At 38.0% G+C, this 23,403-nt stretch overlaps 1 protein-coding gene across 1 annotated transcript in view; it reads left to right on the forward strand.

Moving 5' to 3' along the window:
• The window catches only part of PRKCZ (protein kinase C, zeta), a 62,871-nt gene that overhangs the window by 30,439 nt on the left and 9,029 nt on the right, over positions 1-23,403 (forward strand). Inside the window, exons 6-16 of the mRNA XM_009889613.1 lie at positions 1,582-1,713; positions 2,953-3,034; positions 3,749-3,801; positions 5,783-5,971; positions 8,916-9,013; positions 13,393-13,479; positions 14,186-14,321; positions 15,712-15,799; positions 16,550-16,669; positions 17,650-17,729; positions 18,309-18,398. Of these exons, the coding sequence (XP_009887915.1) occupies positions 1,582-1,713; positions 2,953-3,034; positions 3,749-3,801; positions 5,783-5,971; positions 8,916-9,013; positions 13,393-13,479; positions 14,186-14,321; positions 15,712-15,799; positions 16,550-16,669; positions 17,650-17,729; positions 18,309-18,398 (1,155 nt within the window). The remainder of the gene's footprint in view (positions 1-1,581; positions 1,714-2,952; positions 3,035-3,748; positions 3,802-5,782; positions 5,972-8,915; positions 9,014-13,392; positions 13,480-14,185; positions 14,322-15,711; positions 15,800-16,549; positions 16,670-17,649; positions 17,730-18,308; positions 18,399-23,403) is intronic.

A 23,403-nucleotide genomic window follows, 5' to 3' on the forward strand; every position in this document is an offset into this window, starting at 1 on the left:
GTGTTGTGGAGAGGTGCGAGAGAGAAACCTGGATTGCTGAAGGAATTGGGGAGCTGCCCCTATATTTATTCCCCCCCCCCACCCCATTGCTTCCCTGCATCTGACTGAAGTAAATGAGATTATTTTGTTGTATGTCATTTCCAGGGCCTAAGACATTTTATTTAGTCTTAATATTACTGCTGCCAAACCTGCACAAGCATACTAAAGGAAGTCTGACGGACCAGGAATTTTGAAAGAAGTGGCTATAGATGTCCAAGCCTTCCTTTCTTATTAGGCAGTATGCTTTTTGTGGTGTGTTGTTTTGGGTTTGTTTTCTCCTGGGCAATGCGGTTCGTGTTTCTCCTGATCGAGGAGGACTGACTGCATGGGTGAATGGGATGTAGTTAAGTTTTGTTTTCTACAACTATCAAAATATAAGAAGGGCAATATAGAAAATATTTTTCGAAATGATCCATTTTTTGACCTTTTTTTCCCTAATATTATGAGTAAGGATTTATAGTAGCTTACTGCTTTTGGGCAGGACACCGTGTGTGATTCATTAGTCTGAGGATCTGAATAACCGCACTCTAACTTGCCGTTTGCTGGGTGGAACAGACTTCCACTGTTTCGTGGCTTTGGGACAGTTGCAGAGTTCTGTCTGCGCCTGGAATGGGGGATGAGTGCAGGACTTCATGTGCTGCTTGCGGAACGGCAGGCAGCGTCTTTGCAGGGTGCAGTAATTGCTGGAGAAAATTTGCCGATAGGGAATAATGAGTAAGTTTTCGGTTGACAACCTGCACGCTTTGTAGAGGGATAACCGGGACTGGGTGAGTTTTTGGCACGTAAGAATCTCAGACTGCTGTTTGGCACTTGGGGTAGAGTGGATAAAATGACCACAGCGTGCACACACTGGAAAAATTATTTCAAGACCTGCCCTGTTAAAGTCAGCAGTGGGATGTCTGGCTTCTGAATTTGTTCTCATTGTGGTTTAATTGCTTCGGATGCCATGTTGTTGCATGTATAAAAGGGCCATATATATTTGATATTAAATAGCGCAACATACAGAGGCTTTACCTCAGACTTTGTAGATGAGTTTTTATTATGGAAAGTTTCTACTGATGTTCTACCACTGTTAAAGTATATAGGTGCAGATACAGAACACTCTTTGTACTTGAACTTGTCTGTTGTATCATTTCGTGCCAATCTTCTCCAAAGCCATCAGTTTGGGTACTTCTTATGCGTAATTGTGTAGTACAAATTCCTGTGCTTTTGCTTGGGTAACCTCTGTCAGAACCTGAAATTCAGAATGTACTTATTCTCTAGGAATGATTTGCTAATGTCAGGCTGTAATGTGTTCCATATGCCCGAGACATTTGTTTTCTTAACATTCATTAAAAAGACTGCATTTAGCCGAATTCTGAGTGTGAAGTGTAACCTTCAGTTCTTGGGGAAACCCTGGATATTCTAAAAGAATTATTATTCAACGCATCTCAGGAGATGACAAGGATGGTTTCTGGTAGAGTGGATTCTTGCTGCTAGATAACTACTCACCTACCGAAGGGAATTGATAATTGAATTGATAATATGTATTCTGGCTTTTAGAGAGCGTATTGTGGCCAGTGCAGTGAAAGGATATGGGGGCTCGGAAGGCAAGGCTACAAGTGTATCAACTGCAAGTTGTTGGTCCATAAACGTTGTCATATACTTGTTCCACTGACCTGCAAAAGGCATATGGTAAGTTTGCATTCTGTGTAAAGCTAAGATGTTTCATTGTGTCCCGCGTTGCTGTTTCTAGACGTGCATCTGAGGAAATTAAATGCTGTGCGTGGCTGTAGATTTATAATACTTGGTGGTATTTGGCTTTCAGTTTCTTAAATGTCTGTGGAGGCCAAGCCTTTGGATTGTGAACAGTAGAGACAAAGCGAGAAAAGAAAACCTGTGATATGACTTAGGTGTGAGCAGGTTGAGTTTGCATTCTCCAGTAGACCTACTGTATTTTACAGGTAGATAGAGTTGTCATTGACAATCTTAGCGTTTGTTCCTTTTACCCCATGGGAATGTTTAAAGAACTAAGGCACTAGGGCAGTTTTTGCGCTACCGCTTGCAAAAAGGCTTGTTGCTTTCATGTTCTTGCCATCTCAGTTTCTCTAGTACTGTTCTCATCCTCTCTTCCCCTCCTGTGTTCCAGTGGCAGCTCTAGTGTCTTTCCAGGGCTTTAAACATTAATCTGTATCCTTGAATTTTCCCATCACAGACTATAGCCAGCATCTCGCTGGCTGTTGCATCTTGTTGTCTCTAATGCAAACCAGTATTTTTCTCTATTGGTATTGCATGTGACTTGCCTTGACGTTACTAGATTCTTTGCCAATTTACTTATGCATGTTGCCGTACCTGCTGGAATAGTCCTGCGTGTCTCATTATCTTATTATTCACAACTCATAATCATGTGATTCTATGATTATGAGTTGTGAATGAGACCAGGGTCCAAATGTACTACAAAACTATTTGGTATTTTAATCTTGACCAATTTATGCAGTACCCGTGCCTGATGAGAAACAATTCATGTTTTTTAAATAGGAAAGGAATATGCCAGTGCTCTAAATTGAGTGTGTAACATCATGCTGAAGTGTTTGCTTTGTTGCAGTTCCATGTGGAACAGACTTAGAAGTCTTATATAGAATTAGAGTTTGAACTTTGCAATAAAACATAGTAATGTTAGTTTTAGAAGACAGCTAAACATCTGTTGTAGCTGCAGAGAACGGTTGACGTAGCATTTAAGCTTTTGGTAGGCTGGTTTTATAATGCATTATAAAATGTTAATATTTGGAAACACTTTCTACAAAATCCAGTTTTCGTTCTGGAAGATACAAATGTAAGGTTCTCATTGTATTGCTGTTACATGGCAAGACATACTTAAAAGGTACTGCATAAACCGACATTTTTTTTCCCTGTATAACTTCTGTATTTTGCAAGGATTCGGTCATGCCTTCCCAGGAACCTCAGTTAGATGATAAAAATGATGAAGTTGACCTCCCTTCAGAAGAAACTGATGGAAGTGAGTACTCTCTTGTGAAGTTGGAATTCATGTGTTTCCCCATTTAGAGGCCCAGTTTACACTCTACCAGTTTAGGTTTTTTAAAGCTTACTTTGGATAAGCTCTACCTTAGTCCCATGTACTAAATGTTCATTAGGGATTCGGTTATAGTAAATGTACTTCTGAAGCAGAGCATCTGGTTCGGTTTCCTCCTAAATTCATATCCTCTGAAACCATTCCAGACTGAAGTGAAGCACAGAGCAATTGGCAATAATAGATTTACTTTTTAAAACAAACAAAACCTCTGCATTTCAGATCCAAACCGTGATGCTAATACAAGTGCACCCTCAGACTTTAGGTGTTTCTTAATTTTGTGCGATTTGGAGTACTCTTACTAGGCTGATATTTTTGATGGTTTTACCTGTCTTGTTTGAAGGGCCCATTTGTCCATACCAGTTGTCCAAAACGACTCTGGCCTTTGTCAGGTGCTCTTCTGAGCTCAAAGGTTCACTGATGAATTTCTTACTGTCTCAGAGTCGGTTGTTTCTGCAGTGCCTTTAGGATCTGCTGTCATGATTGCAAGAATTAAGTGGAAAAACTTGATCAACTGTCCCGTAGTATTTAAAGCAAACTGCTGACCCTAAGTTACTAAATCATTTTCTCATTTATTGATTCTTAAAATTATTTCTAATGAAGGCCTTGTTAACCACACTGCTTGGTTGATTTCTCTTCCAGTTCCCTACATTCCTTCAAACCGGAAACATGACACCATTAAAGATGACTCTGAGGTATGTTATACAAGTATATTTGTCATTCACATTTACACACAATCATGTGACTTTTTGTAAAATAGCTAGTTATTTGTCCTATTCTTTTCTGCTACCTTTTAAAAAAGAGTCTGGGTTTTCTTTCTGAAAATTGGTAATTTTTTCAAGTATTTTTGTTGGATTTCTCAGATTTCTTCTGTCTATAGCTCTTGTTATCCCAATCATGATGTGAGACAGACTTTCTTCTTTCTCCCTTCCATTCCTGTTGGAATAAGAGTGATTTAGCAGAAGGTTTGACTTTATTGGTCCTTGCAACAAATGGTGGCTTTGACATTATCTTGTCTGCTCTCTCTAATGGATGTACACCCCTTATCGCCCTCAGGCTACCTCTACAGGCTATCATTCTAAAAGTTGGTTGGCTCTGATAATACATTAACTATCCAGCTCTCTGAGATGTTTCATATAAATAATACCTAATAATCTATAGACAGCTCCTGTGGAAATACAAGCAGAATAACGTGCACTTAAACTCTGTTTGTCAACTCTTTTGTAGTAGACGGTCTGACCCAGTCTCTGCATGCCAAGAACGTTATTCCCTTAAAGCAGTTTGAAAAAATCCCAATACGCTTTAATTCTAAAGGGCTTCAGGACATTTCTTTTGAAAATGCTTCTGGCATATTTAATAAATAGGCTGCGCTCTGCATCCACTAGCAGGCAGTTTGATATCCTGCTTTTAACAAGCCTGCACCTTTTTTTCCTCTACCTCCACTACAATACTTGTCACTACCATTATTTCATGATTGAGTAGTTCCTGTTCTTGGGTAAGTGACTGCCTTATTTTAGTCACGTGTCTTTAGATTTTTATCTCAAATTCAGAGGTGGAAGGTTATAAATTTAAAATACATCAGAGAATTTTAATTGCTATCTGGAATTGCTGACTTCTGCTGTGGTTAGTACTCAGGTAGATGCTGCTTGTGTTTAAGTTTTGATAGGTGATGTTTGCTCAACTGTCCTGAATTTTGCTGCTCTGATTTTTTCCACCTTGCTTTTGAGCTTTACTAAAATAATTTAAGGTATCCTGTAGAGAGTAAGTGGCATTCTGGGAGCTTTGTTGACTACAGTCTTTAAGCTCAGAGCAATCTCTTCTAATAGCAGTCAATCCTAGATCAAGATTCTTTATATAAATACTTTCCATAGTTCAGCAGAATGCTGATCTGTCTACAAGTATAGTAGTATGAGGTCAGATAAAAATAGGCCACAGAAGCATGTCAAAGCATTGTATGTATTGGTAAAAATGAAATGTCAAAGTACATGCTGCATTTGTCTCGTTCAGCTGCTTGATCTTCAGTCTCACAAGTTCCCATCTAATCCCAGCAAACAGTCAAGATAAACTTTGTCTTTAAGTAATGAATTTTAAAACAACATTTTTCACGGTGGAATATTTCCTGCAAATTCTCACAATTGAAAAATTGGTGTCTGCTTCTGTGTGTTCCCAGGCACCGATTAGAAATCTTAATTTTCATTAAAACTGTAGTGAACTTGATACAGGCAGCTCTTGCCTAAACTGAAACCAAGACAGGTATATACATTAGCAAGTTATTCTTTCTTTATCTTTATTTTTTTAGGTAGCCTTTATTAATTTGTACTACAATATCTGTCAGAATATGAAAGATGCAAAGGATAATTCTAGATGGCCTGTGGTTCAAGAAGTTGAATAAAACCTTACTTGTCAAGGCATTGCCTTCTGTTTTCTGGTAGGGAATATTTAAATGAATCGTTGAAGAAACTACTGCCTTGAAAAACACAGTAACTTTTAGTAAGAGCAAAACCAGTACCAACCAAACTTTCCTGAACAGATGTTTTATAATCAGCCATAGAGATCTGTGTGGCAGTGGCAAGCAAACTCAGCCAGTTCTGTCCAGTGGTTAAAGACCTCTTTGCTTTTCTAGTTACTTGTCATGAAAATGTTGTCTGTTTCTAGCGTCTGTTTCTTTTTATACAGGATATCAAACCAGTCATTGATGGAATGGATGGAATTAAGATTTCTCAGGGGCTTGGACTACAGGACTTTGATTTAATCAGAGTTATCGGACGTGGAAGTTATGCCAAAGTTCTTTTAGTTCGGTTAAAAAAGAATGATCAAATTTATGCTATGAAGGTAGTGAAAAAAGAATTGGTCCATGACGATGAGGTAAAAGTCTGTGTTAATTGCATTCTGTTACATATTGTAAAAATTTAGTATGCTTTAACAAACTATACAACTAAGAAAGCAGCTAAGGCTTTAGACAACATTCTGTAATAGAAGTTGTACTGACTTTTGAACTTATTTGTAATCAACTGTGTGAAGTATCAAGATTAAATCTGAGAGAAATGTCCCTTATTTTAATAACAATTAACAATTACTAATAGTCTTAGTAGAATGCACATGAAAACTATTCCAACCTGGATGTGCTAACCTGTAAGTGAGATAAATAGGGTGGAATTTGGGCACTTAATTTTGAAAGAAAACAAAGGTGTCTTCCAAGGCAAATGAATATAGCTGCCAAGTATTGTCTGTATTTCAGAACAGGAGCTGAAACTCTGTTCTTAGAGTCACGATTATAGAGTTTATGTGCAAGTGACACAGTACTCTGGAATTTTTTTTCCATGGGTTTAAAAAAAACCCTGTGCTACTGCCACTTTTTAAAAAAAAAACCAACCTGTTGCTACTACCAATCCTGTTGAAATTCTTTTAATACAGGATTTCAAGTGCACAAGTTTAGGAGGGTAAAAAAAAAAGAAAACCAACCCAACCCTTCATTTTTTTCCTATATGCCTTCCAACAAATATGAATATTAGATTTTTTTATATCCATTCTGGTTTTTTTGTAAATGTGATGAAGCAATCCCAGCAAGCAAGGAAGGCAGGCTTGAGCCACCTACAGTGCCATCGGAGTAGAACCTGCCACGTTAAGTAATGGAAGAGGGGGTGGGGTAACTGGAATGTGTCTGGTCAGGCCACGGCCCCGATAAATCAGTGGTGAGACCTGATGGAACGATAACAAGTGGTGTCAGGCTTGATTGGAACGCTGCAGCGTGACACGCTCCCGCGGGAGTGGCGGTGTGTATGACGGGGTGCGTAGAGTATGACACCATTAAATATTTGAAAAGTAAAGAAGTACTGTGTCACCCTCGTGGGTGGAATCCCAAGCTCTAAAATACAATAAAGAGGTGGACAATCAGTCTCACCTCATAGGGAATTTCTTACATAGCTGTTCTTACAGCAGAAAGTGAATTTTTCAGGTAGAATGCAATTTTAAAGCTGATGATGTTACCTTAATTTTATCCTACTAGGAAGACTGGATTTCTTGAAAGTAGGATGTTGGGGGGGAAACAAAAACACATTGTTTTAAGTGCTATTTGTGTTGGTAGTTTCAGTTTCTCTGGCTGCCGTTCTTGGTGTTATTGCGGAGGTTAGGGTTGGGAGACGGATGTTGTAAAGTTCTTCTAAACTGCTTTGGCTTGCTCATTTATTTGATGTTCCTTTTTATGACCAAAGATCAGGCTGGTGTGTGGTTTATTTAGTGTTGCCTTTAAACATGTGTTTTTCCAAGAAGGTAGAAGCTAAAGAAGGGTATTATTTAATGAGTGATGCAGTTGTTCCTGAGAGTCAGAGGTAATGAGAAAAGTCCATCTTGAATGGTGGCTCTCATGGATAATTACATAGAAGATTGAGCTAATTGGTTTTTCTTTTCTGTAAGATAGGCTGGACAGTGAAAATCTGGGAATTGATAGGAAATTCACTCAATTCTGTGAATGCATGAGATATTGCGAGTAATGGAAATTTCACCTAGCAAGTGTTTCATGGAGAAAGTGATACTTGCTATGTAATTAACTTTCCATGTTTAAATTGGTTAGTGCTTTCCTGGTAATGGTTGATATGGGAGAGAAGTAAAGATTCTTTTCTAAATGAGATTGAAGCAAATCAAATACCTGGGCTTCTGCTAGTACTGTTCTCTAAGTTTAATCTTGTGAACAGTAGTGCACTGGTATAATGCTGACGTGCTGGTACACAAGTGCGCTAATGAAGGGGTTAGTTTAAAGACTCTTAAAGAAAAGCTTATTTGGTAAAAGCAAAAGGCAGTGGACATGTTTATTGTTTTATTCAAAATTGGATTTTTGGCTCATGTTTGGACCCAGGTGTACCCTTCCAAGGTGGTGTATTTTCAGGAGTGTCTGAACGCCTAACAGATTTATTTATTTTAATGGGGACACTTCTTGATCTCCTTGGAGACTTCTGTTTCACTAACTATCCTTGACAGGAAGACCTGTTTTTTCAGCATCTCTCTAGTGTCTCCAGACCGGTCGGAAAGCTGGAAGTGTCTGTTAGAAAGGGAGAATTTTTAGAACAGCTGTATTTCTAGTTTGTGGGCAGGGTACTGAGTGTTTGCAGGGTGGAACGTGATCGGTGTATTGCATGAAGAGTAAATATCTACTGCTAAAGCCTGTTGTCTGTGAGGTTTAAATTTTGTATGGCTACATGAAAAACGATTAAATGCTTTGTTATTATGGATCTGAATTTTGCAGTACTATGCCAGTATTCAAATTTTGATAGATTTTTATTATATGGTATTGCACTGGGTATTTCAGGACTTCTCCCTGCGGAAGTTGTGATACTTCTTAGAATGATTTTAGTTGGACAAACTAATCAGATTTCAGTAGATTCATTGAATTCATTTTGAGTTTCAGGTGAGAAAATGAAGTTCAGGTTATTTGAACCTTTTAAAAACTGGAGATTCACATTGCTTGTGTTACTGGCATGGGTTGCTTCAGCAGCCTTAGGATCATTTATTTAAGATTATTGAATTTATTTCTATGAAGCAGTATGAGCAGTGTATCTAATATTGCAGATGTATGGTATTTTAAAATGGCTTAAATTTTGTGCACACCTTTCTAAATGGTTAAACTTCTGAATATGTAATTGAATGAAAATGTTTTATAACTTCCTCCAGATTTTAGGGGGTTTTATCTTTCTGAAGAACATATGTAACAATGACGGTATATGTAAGGGAGCATAGATGTTCGCAATTTCTTTTCTGGGAATACCCACAGTGGTTATGCAGCAGGAGTTCTGATTGTTCAATTACTCTATTTCAGGATATTGATTGGGTACAGACAGAGAAACATGTGTTTGAACAGGCATCCAGTAACCCATTCCTAGTTGGTTTACATTCATGCTTTCAAACAACAAGTCGGTAAGAAAGATCTGAAATTATTTTGTTTTGAAAATCTTGATCGTTGTACTAACTGCTTCTCATAAAGCAAACATAACCACTGCCATCACACAGTCAGTAGTTTTTGGAAGGAAGCGATAGCATGGTCGGGGGTTCACCGCCGCGGCGAGGGCAGGTCTAGCGGGGCAGCCTAGCCAGCGTGGTGTGGAGGAGGCGGCAGGGGTTTCTAGGTCCCGAGCTGCAGGGAGACGACTGAGAACGAAGAGGAGCTGTGCGGTCTTCCTGAGCACAGACCGTGTGGCTTCAGGAATGGGAGGATGGTAGGAGGGTAAAAGAGAGCTTTATAAGAGATAGTTTATAATACCTGATTCTGCTGAGGAGGGCCGAATCGGTTCTCAGAGGGCCAAACTGTAGTTCTCTCTTCTTCAAAATAGCATGAGAGTTGAGCTGCTCAGTGATAATAGCTTTTATGGTAACTTAGAAACCTACATGTGTATGAAGTATTTTTTACCTATATGAGGCTTACGAGCTCTTAGCACACATTGATGATGTAGGTGATTTCATTTGAAAAAGTGCTTAATAAACTCTTGGCTACTTCAAAATAATAGGGTTTTGTCCTTGTGTGCATAATCCAAAGCGAATTATTTGCTTCTTATTTTGCAATTGGAATATGAAGAAAATCAAGGAGAACTTTTATACATACCCATGCTTATGCCACTGGGGAGTTTGGATGTGTGGGGGTTTTGTGGTTTGTTGGGGCAGGGTTTTCTGTGTTTTGTTTTCACAGGCACCCGTTTACTGTTAGACTCTTATAATGCCTAGAGCCGTGTGTATGGTAATCAGAAGATAAGTCATTCTATCCGGCTCCGGCTTGCTTGGATGGCATGCAGTGTAGAGTGCAAACAGTTTTAAGATGTTTCCATGCGTTATCTAGTCATTAAGAATATCATATCCTTAAGAACAATCACTTGTTCATTACAATGGGTATTATCAATTTTTAAAACATGAAGGCATGCGCTATGCTATTTCTTCAGTCCCCAAACTTGCAACCCTTTAATGGTTATGGTCATAGGAAATAGCATTTTCCTAGCAGGAAAAACATAGCTGAGATAAAGGAAGTAAAGAAGCTGTATGAAGATCATTCTGAAGGTGCATGGACTGGGAGTATTCCGGAGCAGGGAGAAGGAACGATCTCCAAAGGTGACTGAGGATTTGACCAAAAGAAATTTGTCTGCCAGACAAAACCCCGTAATCTTTAAACAACTAACAAACTGTTGTGAAAGGCCCTTTAGGTTAAACTGATGTTCACCAACACGTTCTCACCAAATACTAAGTAGCATTGAACGTCGAACATAAAAATTCAAGTAGTCAGGCACGGTAAAGTTTTGAGAATGAGCTTTCTTCCAAATACTGGAAACAAGGAAAAGGCTGAATTCAACAACAGAAGGGTCCTTTGCGTGCCACTTTGGTAGTTATGTTGACATAGTTGAGGAGCAGAAATAGAAAATCTATGCTGAACACTGTCAAAGCTTTCTGTGTTCCTGTTGTATTTTGAGGAGTCCTGTTTTTCCAGCCTAGCTTCTCCTTGCAGGGAAACTATAGTTTTATGGTTATAGCTTCAGCCACTCGCCGTGGATAAAGGTATAATGTCATGAATTCACAGTTTGATTGTAGCTGTGACTGTAGCTATCACAAACCACACAATTATAACCTCATCACAGGAACAAAGAGAAGCACAAAACTGACTTGATGTGGATAAATTCATCAACATCAGATTTTGTTAACTGGCCCAAAGAAAACAAGTTGTAATATGAGAACATTTTGTGTATGAGTGTACTAACAGGGGGGGAAAGTTCCAAAGGACATGCTCTTTCTCTTAAATAGAATTTTAAATAAATTTTTATGATAAAAGTAGTGTGTACTTAAGAGATGCTAATTGATGTTAAATGTAGCTGTTTACATTGTTTCAGATACTAGTGATGCTTGCTTTATTATCATAATAAAATGTATGCCTTGGGCTTGCCCAGAATTGCCAGATGGGTATCTTCCAACAATAATCCAGACACCTCCATCCTGCAAAACCGTTGGTGTTTGAGTAAATCCTTCTGCTACCCAGCAAGGGCTACCAGTATTCACACACTCATGTGCTTGAATGTGACTTGACATAAGCAACTTCTAACTGCAGGTTCTGAACGGTGATAAAGCGTTGGAAGCTCCTGAATAGGATAGGAAAGTTGGACACAAAAAATATCAGGCATGCTGTAATAAAATACTCATGGCATTGTTACCTATTTTATTTATTTAATTTTAGTTTAGGGTTTTAGTGTTTATATTCTTGTGGGGAGGCCACTGAAAGACTTGCAGGCTGGGTTGTGTCCAATAATTTTTCCTGCTTCACCTTTTAAGTTTTTACCTTGAGTTTTGAAAATACAGAATCCTTTTCAAAGGGGGAAAAAAATCTTTAATTGTTACTGATTAGAACGGTTTGAGGGACTGTAGCATGTGTTTTCCAAATGGAATGCCTTCCAGTGTGTGAATGTATGGAAAGGAGTTTTCAACTCATGGAAAATTAGGTGTGTAAAGAAGTAGTGCCTCCTGGGACAGCCGCAACCTTCGTAAGAAACTCCCACTCAGCATGTTTCGATCCCGTAGGTCTCTCTGCCCTTGGCAGCGTTGCCGGGATCTTATTTTCCCAAGGATGAAACCTTTCCTACAGACTGATAGAAGTCTCTCTATATGGCTGATTCCACCTGTATTTCTTCCCCTACTGACTTCTCCCTTGGTTGTTTCAAAAACTTGTTCCACAGAGGAGCTAGTGAGCCTCGGTGCCTTTCAGTGCCCAGATCCTCCATGTAGTGAATACGCTATGTCGAGAGTGACAGAAGTGGGTCCACCACACTTCCTTTTAATGCACATTTTTCTACAGACAAAGGTCTTGGCAAAGTGAAGGGAGAGTGGGATTTCATCATCTGTCCTGCTAGCTCACCAAGTTTAGTTTTCACCTCTGATAAATAATGGACATATGTGAATTGAGTTTCTCAGTCCTCAAATTCTTGCGTAGTCTCAGTCTCTTTATACAAATGAAACAGAACATTTTTTTTTCTTCTAGGAATGACAGTGTGTTTCTTAGCAGTGTATCAGGAAGAGTTCAGTGATCATCATAGGGTTCAATACACACAAAATTATTTCTGTTAATATTAGATCATGTAACTTTAATTGGAAAAATATTATTGTCATGCTATTCAGATAAAACTTTTTTTTTGAAAGTAAATTTCGGTTACATACCTCGAAGTGAGCCTTATGTCATCTTGCTTTCACTAGATCTTTTTGAGCGTTTCAGGAACTGAACCGTCACAAAGAGCAGCTTTGTAGTTATAGATCTAATTGCAATCGCAAATCCTACAAAACATTGATCTGTGTAATATTGTCAGATACTCATTAATTATTGTTAATGAGGAAGTAATTTTTAAAAGATGGTGATCTTGTAATGGCAAAACTGTATCAAAAATACAAACTAGAAATTTCACATTTTTTCATGCAGAATGTTAAGTGTTTATAAACTACGGGTTGTGTACAGAGCTGTGTGGATTTGATGCTACAGCTTTGCTATTAAACAACAATGTTTAGTCAAGCAGACTAATTTAATAATTATTACATCAAGGAAACCTGTGTCTGATTACTGATTGATTACCCTTTAAACAAGAAAGGTTTGAATTTAACTCGATGCATCTTTTGAAGCATTTTTTAGTCTTTATACCTTTATTTTAAATAGCATTGTTTCAGGCAGGCTTTTTTCTGTTTAGTCAACTGGGTGTTGTTACTCAAAGCAGTGCGCTGCCTGGGCAGATCTTATACTCTGGAATCTTCTTCCATGAAAGTCAAAAGAGTCAACATCACTGAATAAGAGGCAGTCATGTAACTAATTGTTATGTCGTTTTGCAAATGAGTAACAACTTTACCTCTTTTAGATAAACTTTCATTGTTGTCATATGCCATCTTCTAGCTTATTTCGTGGTTTTGCTTTTATTTCCAAGTAACTTTTTTAAAAGTCTGTACATCATTGGATGCTATGGGTTTTTTTACCTCATTAGCTTAGGCAAATGCTGTTGTCTTCTGTACTGTTTAAATAGTTCTGCAGGTTTGACACCAAATAGTAGCCTGTTGTATGCAGCTGGCTCTCCTTTATGTTTAGTCTGTCATTTAAATAAAGGATGTGATCCTACATCATATGGATCAAATAAGTGCTCTCTTTTTTTCTCTTAAATAGTTTCTGTGACAATAAGAAATCTAGAAGTCTAATTCAAGACTGGAAAAGAAAATGGCTGAAATTGGAAGGATGAGAATAGTTTTGTTTCTTGAGAGTTTCCTTGGAATCCATTAATTGTATTATATACTTTCAGATTGTTTCTTGTCATAGAGTATGTAAATGGGGGAGATCTTATGTTTCATATGCAACGGCAAAGAAAACTTCCTGAAGAACATGCAAGGTATTTTACCGACACAGTTACAGTGGGGTTTTTGCAATGTAGTTGTTCAGTGTTGTATCAAATGCTTTCTGAACTTAATGCCATAAAAGAATATGAACAGCAAAGAAAGAATGAAAGGTTGATTCTTAAATTTAGAATGTACTGCCCTGGGAAGAAATCTTAACTTTCATTTATTGAAGAATATATATATTTTTTAAAGACAGCAAGCATTTCATAAGTAGTTAGTTATTCCTCTTTACTTGTCTATTGCTTCATATTTAAGTAATGCTTCCTTGATCTGTTGATGGAAGATATAACTATTCCACTTACTTAGGTCTTACATTGAATTAATACTGTGTTGGTTGGAGAAGATGAAAAATCTATTTTGTATAACTTTGCAGTATGTAAAGTTTCATTGTAACTCTTAATAAGCTGAAAATACAGATCTTCTGTGTCATACTTGGAATTTTCATAAAAAATCTGTAGGATAAAGAACAAATATTTTCCTAATTAGTAGAATGAAAAAATAATTTCCTGTATCTAATTTAAGGAATGGTTTCATGGGTATGAGATCAGTGTCCTTATCCATAAGTGTAGTTGCTTTTTGGTACTCAGTAGATAGAGAAAAGCTGACTGTAAAGCGATATTTTAAGAACAGATATTTTTATTTGCACTAGCACTTGTACGATCTTAAAGCTAATATGAATTTTCTCCTTTTTAATTGCAGGTTTTATGCTGCTGAAATTTGTATTGCTCTAAACTTCCTACATGAAAGAGGCATAATCTACAGAGATTTAAAACTAGACAATGTTCTTTTAGATGCAGAGGGTCATATCAAATTAACAGATTATGGCATGTGCAAGGTAGGATTTTTCTTACCGTTCTTTTGTCACTTTGTCACCCAGTACTATATCTCTGGTTATGCTTTTAAGTCAGCTACTGCATCCAGTGATATTAAGAGAAAACTGAGAAAAGTTATCCTTATCTCAACACCAGTGTTACTGAGCCAGAATTTGGTTGTGGAAGAGGAACTTTATTCTGAAAAATGGCTGTTGAAGAATAGAACCACAGTGGCAATTTTTTCCTTTGTGTACTTCAAGTTACGTGGGTCATTTCTGGGGACGGAAGAAGTTTGGCCTATTGGCTAAGTTCATTTCTTCTATCTACTTCAATTTCCTACGTGACCCAAGTTATAAAGTTATCTTTGAGACCACTATGTTTTTAAAAAGGTCTGTTCCATCTCTCGGCAGCCGTGCTGCTGTGAGTATGAACTGCATTGCTCCGTCGCGGTGGCCGCACCGTGCAGGCTGTTCACAACAGGGGCTCTCTGGTGTCTCGAGTCTTATGCTGCATCCTCAGCAGCCAGAGGCAATTTAGAGCATTGCTTTCAAAGCTCCTGGTAAAATGTAGCACGTACCTAACGCCATGCTGGCGAAAGCAAGAAAACGTCAATAGAAAATACTAGTGTAGAAGACGCTAAATTTAAAACTTCTGTCTGTAAAGTTAGAATGCCAGACGTGACTGAAGTGGTTGTAATCTGCCCAGAAATCTGCTGTCCCCTGAGAGCTGTGGGTTTGACCTCGAGTCTCCTTGTTAGTGCCACGCTGTCTCTGGCTGGCGTGTGAAAGGAGATTAGAGTCCGGCCTCTTCCTTGGTGAGAATCAGTTTCTGAAGCCAAAACTGCAACTGGCATTGTGTTGGCTTTGAAAAGTCCAAGGATGGAGTGTATAATACTAATTTTTACTTAAATTATTTCAGAACATGGTTAAAGCATAGTATGGGGAGATAACAAGGGAAGCTCGTCTCATTCCTTCCCTGGAGTAGATACTGCGCCAGTTTGTGAGAGTGCTGGACTAGAATGTTGCTCCACTACCCAAGTGTGCAGGTGGTGGGGATGCAGCAGTTTTGTAATCATTTGATTCCTTCATTCCTAAAAATAGAAGGTTTTTTCCCCAAATCTATTTGAAATGGACTTCCAAGTTGGGTTTGATCTGAATCTTTTTTAAACCTATCTGTAAATAGTGAGCAAAATGCTGTCACAGATGTGTCGTGACTCAGTCAATTTGCTGAAGGTAAGCTGTGAAGTCATAAGCCAGCTTTGAGCGCTACGAGTGTTTATTTTGCTCTAACGTTGCCTGTTTTGAAACGTAGGTTTTTAGACTCCCTAAGTAACTTAGCTTTATAAATCTAATTAAGGGAAATTCCCAGAAAAGGAGGTCAGCTTTTAATTTGTGAAATGTTTTATGCATGTAGGAAGGTTTGGGCCCTGGTGACACTACAAGCACTTTCTGTGGGACACCAAATTATATCGCACCGGAGATCCTCAGAGGAGAAGAGTATGGTAAGCTGTGACTAAACAATTTGTAGTTACAATAAATTGCAAAGCAAAGTTCTAGTTGTAGATTGGTTGAAATCCAATTATTTTTAGATTGCCACGCTTTTGTGCTGTGATATGTTGAGAAAATTGAATGCGTATTGTACAGTTTAATATTTTCTGACATACATTATAAGGGTATCTTTGTTTTTCTCTTGCAATCACTCATTTCAGCTTCTTTTAAGTCATACTTTCCCTGAAAAATAACTATTAAATGATACTGTAGCAAAACCAAGTCCACTTCTTGAAGAACTTGACATCCCAGCTACTGTTGTCTTCCAGACAAGGTTATAGAATGCTGTAGCAATGCTGTATCTTGCTCATGCAGAAGTCAAAAGTATTTTTAACCAGTGGTGTTGTTTGTGAACTGATCAGATCAATGGGTTGAATCTGTCACTTAGTTATAAGGTACTATAATGTTGAACTCTTAAAAATACATATATCTGAAAATTTTCAGCTTAAGTACACTGAATTTTCATTGAAGCCTTGCTGTCTGGCAGACTCCCACAAACTCCTGTCCGGATGACCTTTGTAATCTCAATTCGGAAAACTCTCAAGTCTCATCCAGTGCTAGTGGAGGTCGTGATGTCGCGGCTTCAGGGAAAGGAGAGAGTTTCAGTACTCTGTAGAACTGAGCCATTCATCTTCATTTGTGTGTGATACAGCACCCAAATTCAAGGAGTCCTGGCTGAAAATCTGCTCTGCAAATCTTCACAGGGTTCAGCGTGGACTGGTGGGCTCTCGGTGTGTTGATGTTTGAAATGATGGCGGGAAGGTCTCCCTTTGATATTATTACTGACAATCCAGACATGAACACTGAAGATTACCTCTTCCAAGGTATAGTTGCTTCGTTTGGGTTTTTTTTCTTCATTGGGGGAGAAATAATGAAAATCAGCAGTTCCGGTAGGACAGTTAAGTTTTCCTCTTCCGTTGTTATCCCATAGTACTACTACCCCAGTAGCCTGTAGATGTGCTGTAGATAAGGGGTCCCAGTATTCCAGTTCTTCATCCCAGGAATTGATTTTGGCCTCAGATAAAACAGTCTGGAAATAGGAAGTCATCTTCAGACAATAAAATATTTATTAAAAATGTCCCCAGTTCAGAAATAATAGCCAGTAGTTGTATGGAATGGTACCTTTGTTAGAAAGCAGTTCACAGGGCAAGAGTTAACTTTAAAATTCAGTGCTACAAGAGAGAGTAGGAGGATCGTTCTTGACAGAACTGTAGTTCAGTTTGTAGTTTTGCTCCAGATAACTTTTAAACTTTTTTCTTTTTTACTTTTAAAAACTTCTTTAGGATTTTTACCTTTCAGGAATAGTGATGTATGAATTTCTCTACATGCAAGTAGTACTACTTGCCGTATTTATTACAACAGAAACTCTGTAAGAGTTTGGGGAATTGCAAAGTTGCCTACTCCCTAATACGCAGAACCGTTCTTGAAACTATTACTGCCATATGTAACAGAACCTGCCGTGGTTGTTTTGATGAGCCTTCTATTAAATCACTTACTGATTTAAAAAAAAAAAGAAAAAATCACATTTTTCCATATACTGAGGTCACTGAAAAAGCTTTCTTTTCCGTTTGTACTACAACCAATAGAAAGAGATAATGAAGACATTTCTTCTAGGAAATCTGGAAATGTCAGTATAACAGTGCCTGGGATTACTGTAGCTCCTTTGTTTGCATTATTTTTAAATAATTGCTGTATCTTCCCATTTTCCAAATGGTAACATATTTAAATAATAGTGTTTGTATTGAAATCATGGTCAATGTCATAAACCAAAAAAACAATATTGCTGTTTTTAAACCTGTAACAGTTATTCTTGAGAAGCCAATCCGGATTCCAAGGTTTCTTTCTGTCAAGGCTTCCCATGTGTTAAAAGGATTTTTAAACAAGGTAAATAACATTCTCTTATTTTTAGCATCTAAGATCTGGAAGTCAGAGCTTCCTGTTGAAAGCAATACAGTTAAGAAGTTAATCTGCTTACTGTTAAGAAAATCTATAAAACCTTGGTATCCTGTATGTTAAAAAAACCCACTTCTTAGTTGCTAATTTACTGAGGGAATTCCACAGTACAGACTTGATTTAAAAAATAACTGTAGGCTTGTTTATAAACTTTTTTGTAATAGTTACTACTTAATTAAGCTAATTGAAATCCATAGAACCATTATCATTTTTAATGGAGAAAAGATGGATGTGAATTATACATTACTAAATAAATCCAGATACTTTTTTTTTTATTCTAAGAAGTTGTAAAATAGCATTTTAAAATGAAATTTCAAACAAACTTCATTAAAAAAAAAAAAAAAAAAAAACAACAGAAAAAAGACTGTCAATCCTGTGGTAGCCATCATGTGTACCTCAGCAGCAGTTTGCATAGTAATAGGAGGGCTGGAGCCGCGTATGTGGGCTTTTGACAAACACGGACTGTAACTGGCTTAGAGTATGTAATACGAGTTTCTGTGTTTTCCGCAGGATCCCAAAGAAAGGCTTGGTTGTCAGCCCCAGACAGGATTTTCTGATATCAAGTCTCATACTTTTTTCCGCAGCATAGACTGGGATCTGGTAAAAATAATTACTTCTGTTTGTATTTGTTTAAATGGAATAGATTCTTTTTAGATGATGAATTGTGTGTATATGTGACAACCCCATTAAAAACAGTGAAACTCAATTCCTTAAATATAAAAGCTATTTTGCTTTCTTCAGGTGACATAACGTGATGGAAACAAGCTTTATTTCACGACTAAAAATCTGGCTTGCTTCCAAACTGTAAGAATGGTTACAACTTGTAGGTATCATTTTTAAAATATATGAATTTTAGAGAACGCTTTAAAAAACATATTAAAGCATTGGTGGAACTATTTATTCCTTGGTTTCTATTTGTAGATTCTGTAAATCAAAGGGTTCTGCTGCTATAAAATTTACCAAGCATACATGCCAGGTGCCTGTAATTGTAGTGTGAAGAACTGCATAGACTGCCAGTGTCAGAATTCAGTGCCTCACTCTTCTCGGTGGTCACTTCATGGAGTCCTGTTAGGAAACATTTCGAGCTCCGTTGAAAAAGGAGGCGTGGGCCAGCAGAGACAGCCTGGTGGGATGCTATTCCAGTACTTCATTTCTCCAGGTGATAAAACCTTTCTGCCTCGACAGGAGGGCGAGTCGTTGATTAACACAGCCAATGGACTGGGTAAAGTGTCGGGAAACCAGTTTAGGTACAGCCATGGAAGATGAGGTGCTTCAGATACATGAAGCATTTGTAGTCTACAAAAAAAGACTGAATTTACAAATCACATAATTTTAAAATCAGTAGGATTATTCAGGTAGGTAACAGGGCGTAGCAACACGAGGAGGTGTGAGTAGGATCAGGGCCTCTTCGAAGGATGTGGCTTGAAAGCAGTGTTGGTTATCTAAAACCATTCTCTGATTGTTCAGGTTTTCTGGTGTGAGGGAAACTTTTAGTTCGTGGTGCAGTGCATGACTTGAATTTTAGTGGTTTTGCAGGCATAAAATTTTATTGAAATTGTAGGTTTTTTTAAAAGCTTCTGTTACTTGGCAGTTGTGCCTACTTCTGTCGTCACCATAGAAAACCAACATTGTTATGTTTGTTGACGTTTGAGCAATAAAACAATCAAGTCAGGAGTACTGCCTTATCAGCATTACAGTTCTTAATACCCGCTTGAACAGCGAAAAAATACACACATGATATTTTCGTAGTGCCAGGAGGTCTGCAGGAAGCGTAGAAACAGGCAGGCTGCGGAGAGAGGTTCGGAGGAGGAGAGAACTACATGATTATATTTCCACTCTGAAGCCTGCCGTTCGCACCTTCGCTCTTTACTTCTTCAGCGAAGACGTTTACTACACGAGGAGGCAGTGTTTTAAAATACCAGATGTTTACAAAATTATTCATGTAATGAAGGCTGGCTTAATTTTGTCAGACATCCCTTGTTTTGTGTTCTCTCTTAAGCCGAAGTGTTGTTTTTCATTCCATTAGCTTCCTAGTGGGGCTGTGACACAACTTGTTTGAGTTTGTGGTAGAGCATAAACGTCACGTACTGCCGGGGTTCCTTTCAGTTTTGCAGAGTTTTTTGAGAGAGAGAGAAAGAGGAGACTGATGGATTTGTATTGCGTACATGAATAAGAGACTCTTAATTGCAACTGGTACTTCTTGGTCAACATTTATGCTGACTTGAATATTTTTTAACTTATTTTTTGTCTGAAAGCTTTGATATTAAATATTAGTTTTAAAAATAATAGAAAGATTTAGGTGGCTGTCTGTGCTGTTTTGTGGTATCATAGAATGGTTTTGGTTGGAAGGGACCTTAAAGATCATCTAGTTCCAACCCCGCTGCTACGGGGCGTTGATTAGGACAGTGCTGTTCAGGAGGATCTAAAATGACAGAACTTTTAAGCTACATTTTTAATAAGAGAGTTGGGAAATATTTTTTCATTTTCTCTTGAATATATTTGGAAAGTTTTTTTAATTATTAGAATTTTCTTTGAAATGCAGGTGATGTTTAAAAGATTTTGACTTAAAAGCCTTTCCAAATCTTTTCAAGTTGAAACGCAAGGGAACAAGCGTCTAATGCTGACTAAAGTTTTTTTTTCTGTGTGAAGCTTGAGTTAAATGGAAAAATAAAAAATGGTAAAGTGAACACATACCATAAACATACTGTTTTTCCCTAGTGTTAGTCATCTGAGTTGTTTGTGGCACAGCTAAGAACACTTTATATTACTCACTGTGCATACAGGATAGCTTGACAGCATTCAGGGAAGTACCAGGACAACCTTTTTGTTTGTTTGTTTCAGTACATGAAGTGTATTCTTATCCTGGTGCTTGTTTTTATGGTATTTATCTATTATGTGCTGAAAAAAGAACTACAGAGCCACGGCTACTATCAGCTGTGTGCAGAAGCAGTAAGATTTTTTTCTAGAGCTGTACCAATGTATTTTTTCACTCATTTTCTCACGTTAAAGGCTGCAAGTGCACTATATGGTTTATTTAAGAGTGCTTTTATGCTTTACTGATTATAACATAAAAGAGGCAGTCTGATGTCTAACATCCAGTTGAATGTCGTGCTGGTGAAATGTTAATGCATAGCTACAACTGACTCATCGTGACAATCTTACCACCCTGCTTCAATTTCTAAATATCCCTTTTGCTGTTTCTTTCATCCTGCCATTCTTGTTTGGGAGGAGCTAATTTTGTCTTCCTTACAACTTTCATCTCATGATGCTTTCTGAGACCTGATAACTGATGGGATGTTGATGTATTGAGATTCACTACCCAGTTACAGTTTCACGATTTCCTCACGTCTCCATCTGTACTCATCACTCATGTCTTAAACTTGGAACATGGGATTTTTCTGGGATTGATCACCTTTTTGTTGTGTACTCTGCGCTAAGCATCAAGCGATGTCCTGGCCTAAAACCAGGTTTCCTGCCCGGGTCAGTAATACAAGTAAGCGTTTTGGTCAGTGGTAACTACTTTCACTTACACCATGCTTACCTGGTTTTTTAACTTAGATTATGGAGATTGTAGTTTTGGCTTTTTTTAGCTGAATCTAAATTTTAGAATTAGAATGTTGGTATCTGTGTTGCTACAAATTTGACTACATGACAGATTTCTGTCTCCAGTGCTGCGGTGATCAGACTTTCAGGTTAAAGGCTAATTCAAGTAGGTCATTTCCTCTGGATAAACGTGTTGAAGTTAATCTGCCATAAGTTTCCCTTATTGCCAAACATAATCAGTAGCTTTTCCCATACTTTTCTTCTTACAGTCCGAAATGGCAAGTTTTACCTATTAGTCTTATGTCCTCTACAACTCTGTAGAACATTAAACTAAAATCTGAGTCTTAAGATCTAAACTGCAATTGCTGTTTTTATTTATGACCCCTGATAGATCAGAAATAAGTCTCCTCTAATTGCACACAAATGCTGTTCCTCAGGGAGAAAAGTAAATATATTGTGCTAACTCTTGTATTGCGGCAGTAATCATCTGTGTGGGAGCTTTTCAGTTCTGAGTGTCATCTACTGTGTTAGAGAAAACTTCAATGGCTGAATTATTTATGGACTTCTATTTTTAAATGCAGAGCAGTAATGATATTGCTGTCTGTTGCCTGGCTTGTAATGTATATTACTTGGGTATTTTGACATTGCTCTGCAACAGCATTTAATGTAGTTGAATTTCTAGAGTTCCCTTGTTAATTACTGCGGAAAAGGTTACTATAGTAACTTATTTCTGTTTGGAGTGTGTGATTTTGTTATTTGTGTAAATTTGGCTTTTGATGTTAGTATTGTTTTGAAACACAGAAGCCTTCCCTCTTCTCCTGTGAAAGCGACCTATAAAATACATCAAATGACACATTGTATTGGCTGCAAAACTTATATAAACTTCTGTTTTAAATTGGAAAAATCTACTGTTAACATCTTGAGTGATTTTTACCTCCAAAGTGACAGTTTATATATAGTCCATAAGGATGACCAGGAAGATCAAGAAAAAAATCTTACATGGAATGGTGGCGAAAGGATTTTCTGGGAGATGTACAGTTTTACTTGGTGTGTTCTGGGGAGGGCACATGGGAATGACATCCAGACTCTATAGCTCACCTACATTACTGCTACTGGTGTGCGGCGACAGAGGCCTCTGCTAAATGCAGCTCCAGGCATGGGGGGTGTAATGCGTTCTTCGTTGTAGCTGGAGAAAAGCCTTCAAAAGGTTATTAATGAAACTGAATTGTTCTTCGTTGTAGCTGGAGAACCTTCTTCAGAAAAGTCTTCAAAAGGTTATTAATGAAACTGAATACAGTTCGGTGTTCGTCAGATACAACTGAAGAGTGTGAAGGCTCTGCAGACCTTTAAGAGAATTTGCAGATGGTGGTGTAGAAGATCCTTCTCGGTATGTTCCATCCAGACCTGCAAAGAAGTTGGAGCAAGGGAGAAAGTTGCCCAAGTATAGCGTGAGAATTCACAGGAAGAACAGTCTGTGGTCAAGAATAAACGTAGAAGGGGGAGTGAGGCTTTGAGCATCAGAGCTGTACCTGACCATCGTCCTCCACCTGCTGCCTCTGGACTCAAAGGCTGCACCAAAAAAAAAAATCTTTACTTGCACTGCTGGGGGAGAATATGTTTTCATAACTGTAAAACATATAAATGGGGTAATTTTTGCCTGTGACAGTACTCTTTTAAGCCGTGATAGGAAAATAAGCTAGTTTTCTGTCCTCTGTGGAAAAGTATGAAATTGTTTCATCTTCTTGTTACCAACTCTTATGTCTGCAGAGACAAACCACTGCTTCGCTGCCTCATCCCCTTCGGGTCTATAGGAAAAAACCAGCCTAAATAAGGGAGTCCGGGAGTTCAGCCTTTCCTGAAATGATCCAGGAAAATCCCTGTTTCCTCCCTGCAGGTTAAAGGGCCAGATTCTTTAAAGAGTTTTCTTTCTCTGTAGGCACCCTGGATGATAAAGCACACATCCTACACAAGTGTGCGGGGACAGATTAATCGCTCTTGTTTTGCAGTGACAGACATATATACTTTAAGAGGAAAAAGCATAATGAAATTTTTACTGAAGCAG

Source organism: Charadrius vociferus, unplaced genomic scaffold, assembly GCF_000708025.1.
Source record: "Charadrius vociferus isolate BGI_N301 unplaced genomic scaffold, ASM70802v2 scaffold477, whole genome shotgun sequence".
Lineage (NCBI taxonomy): Eukaryota > Metazoa > Chordata > Aves > Charadriiformes > Charadriidae > Charadrius > Charadrius vociferus.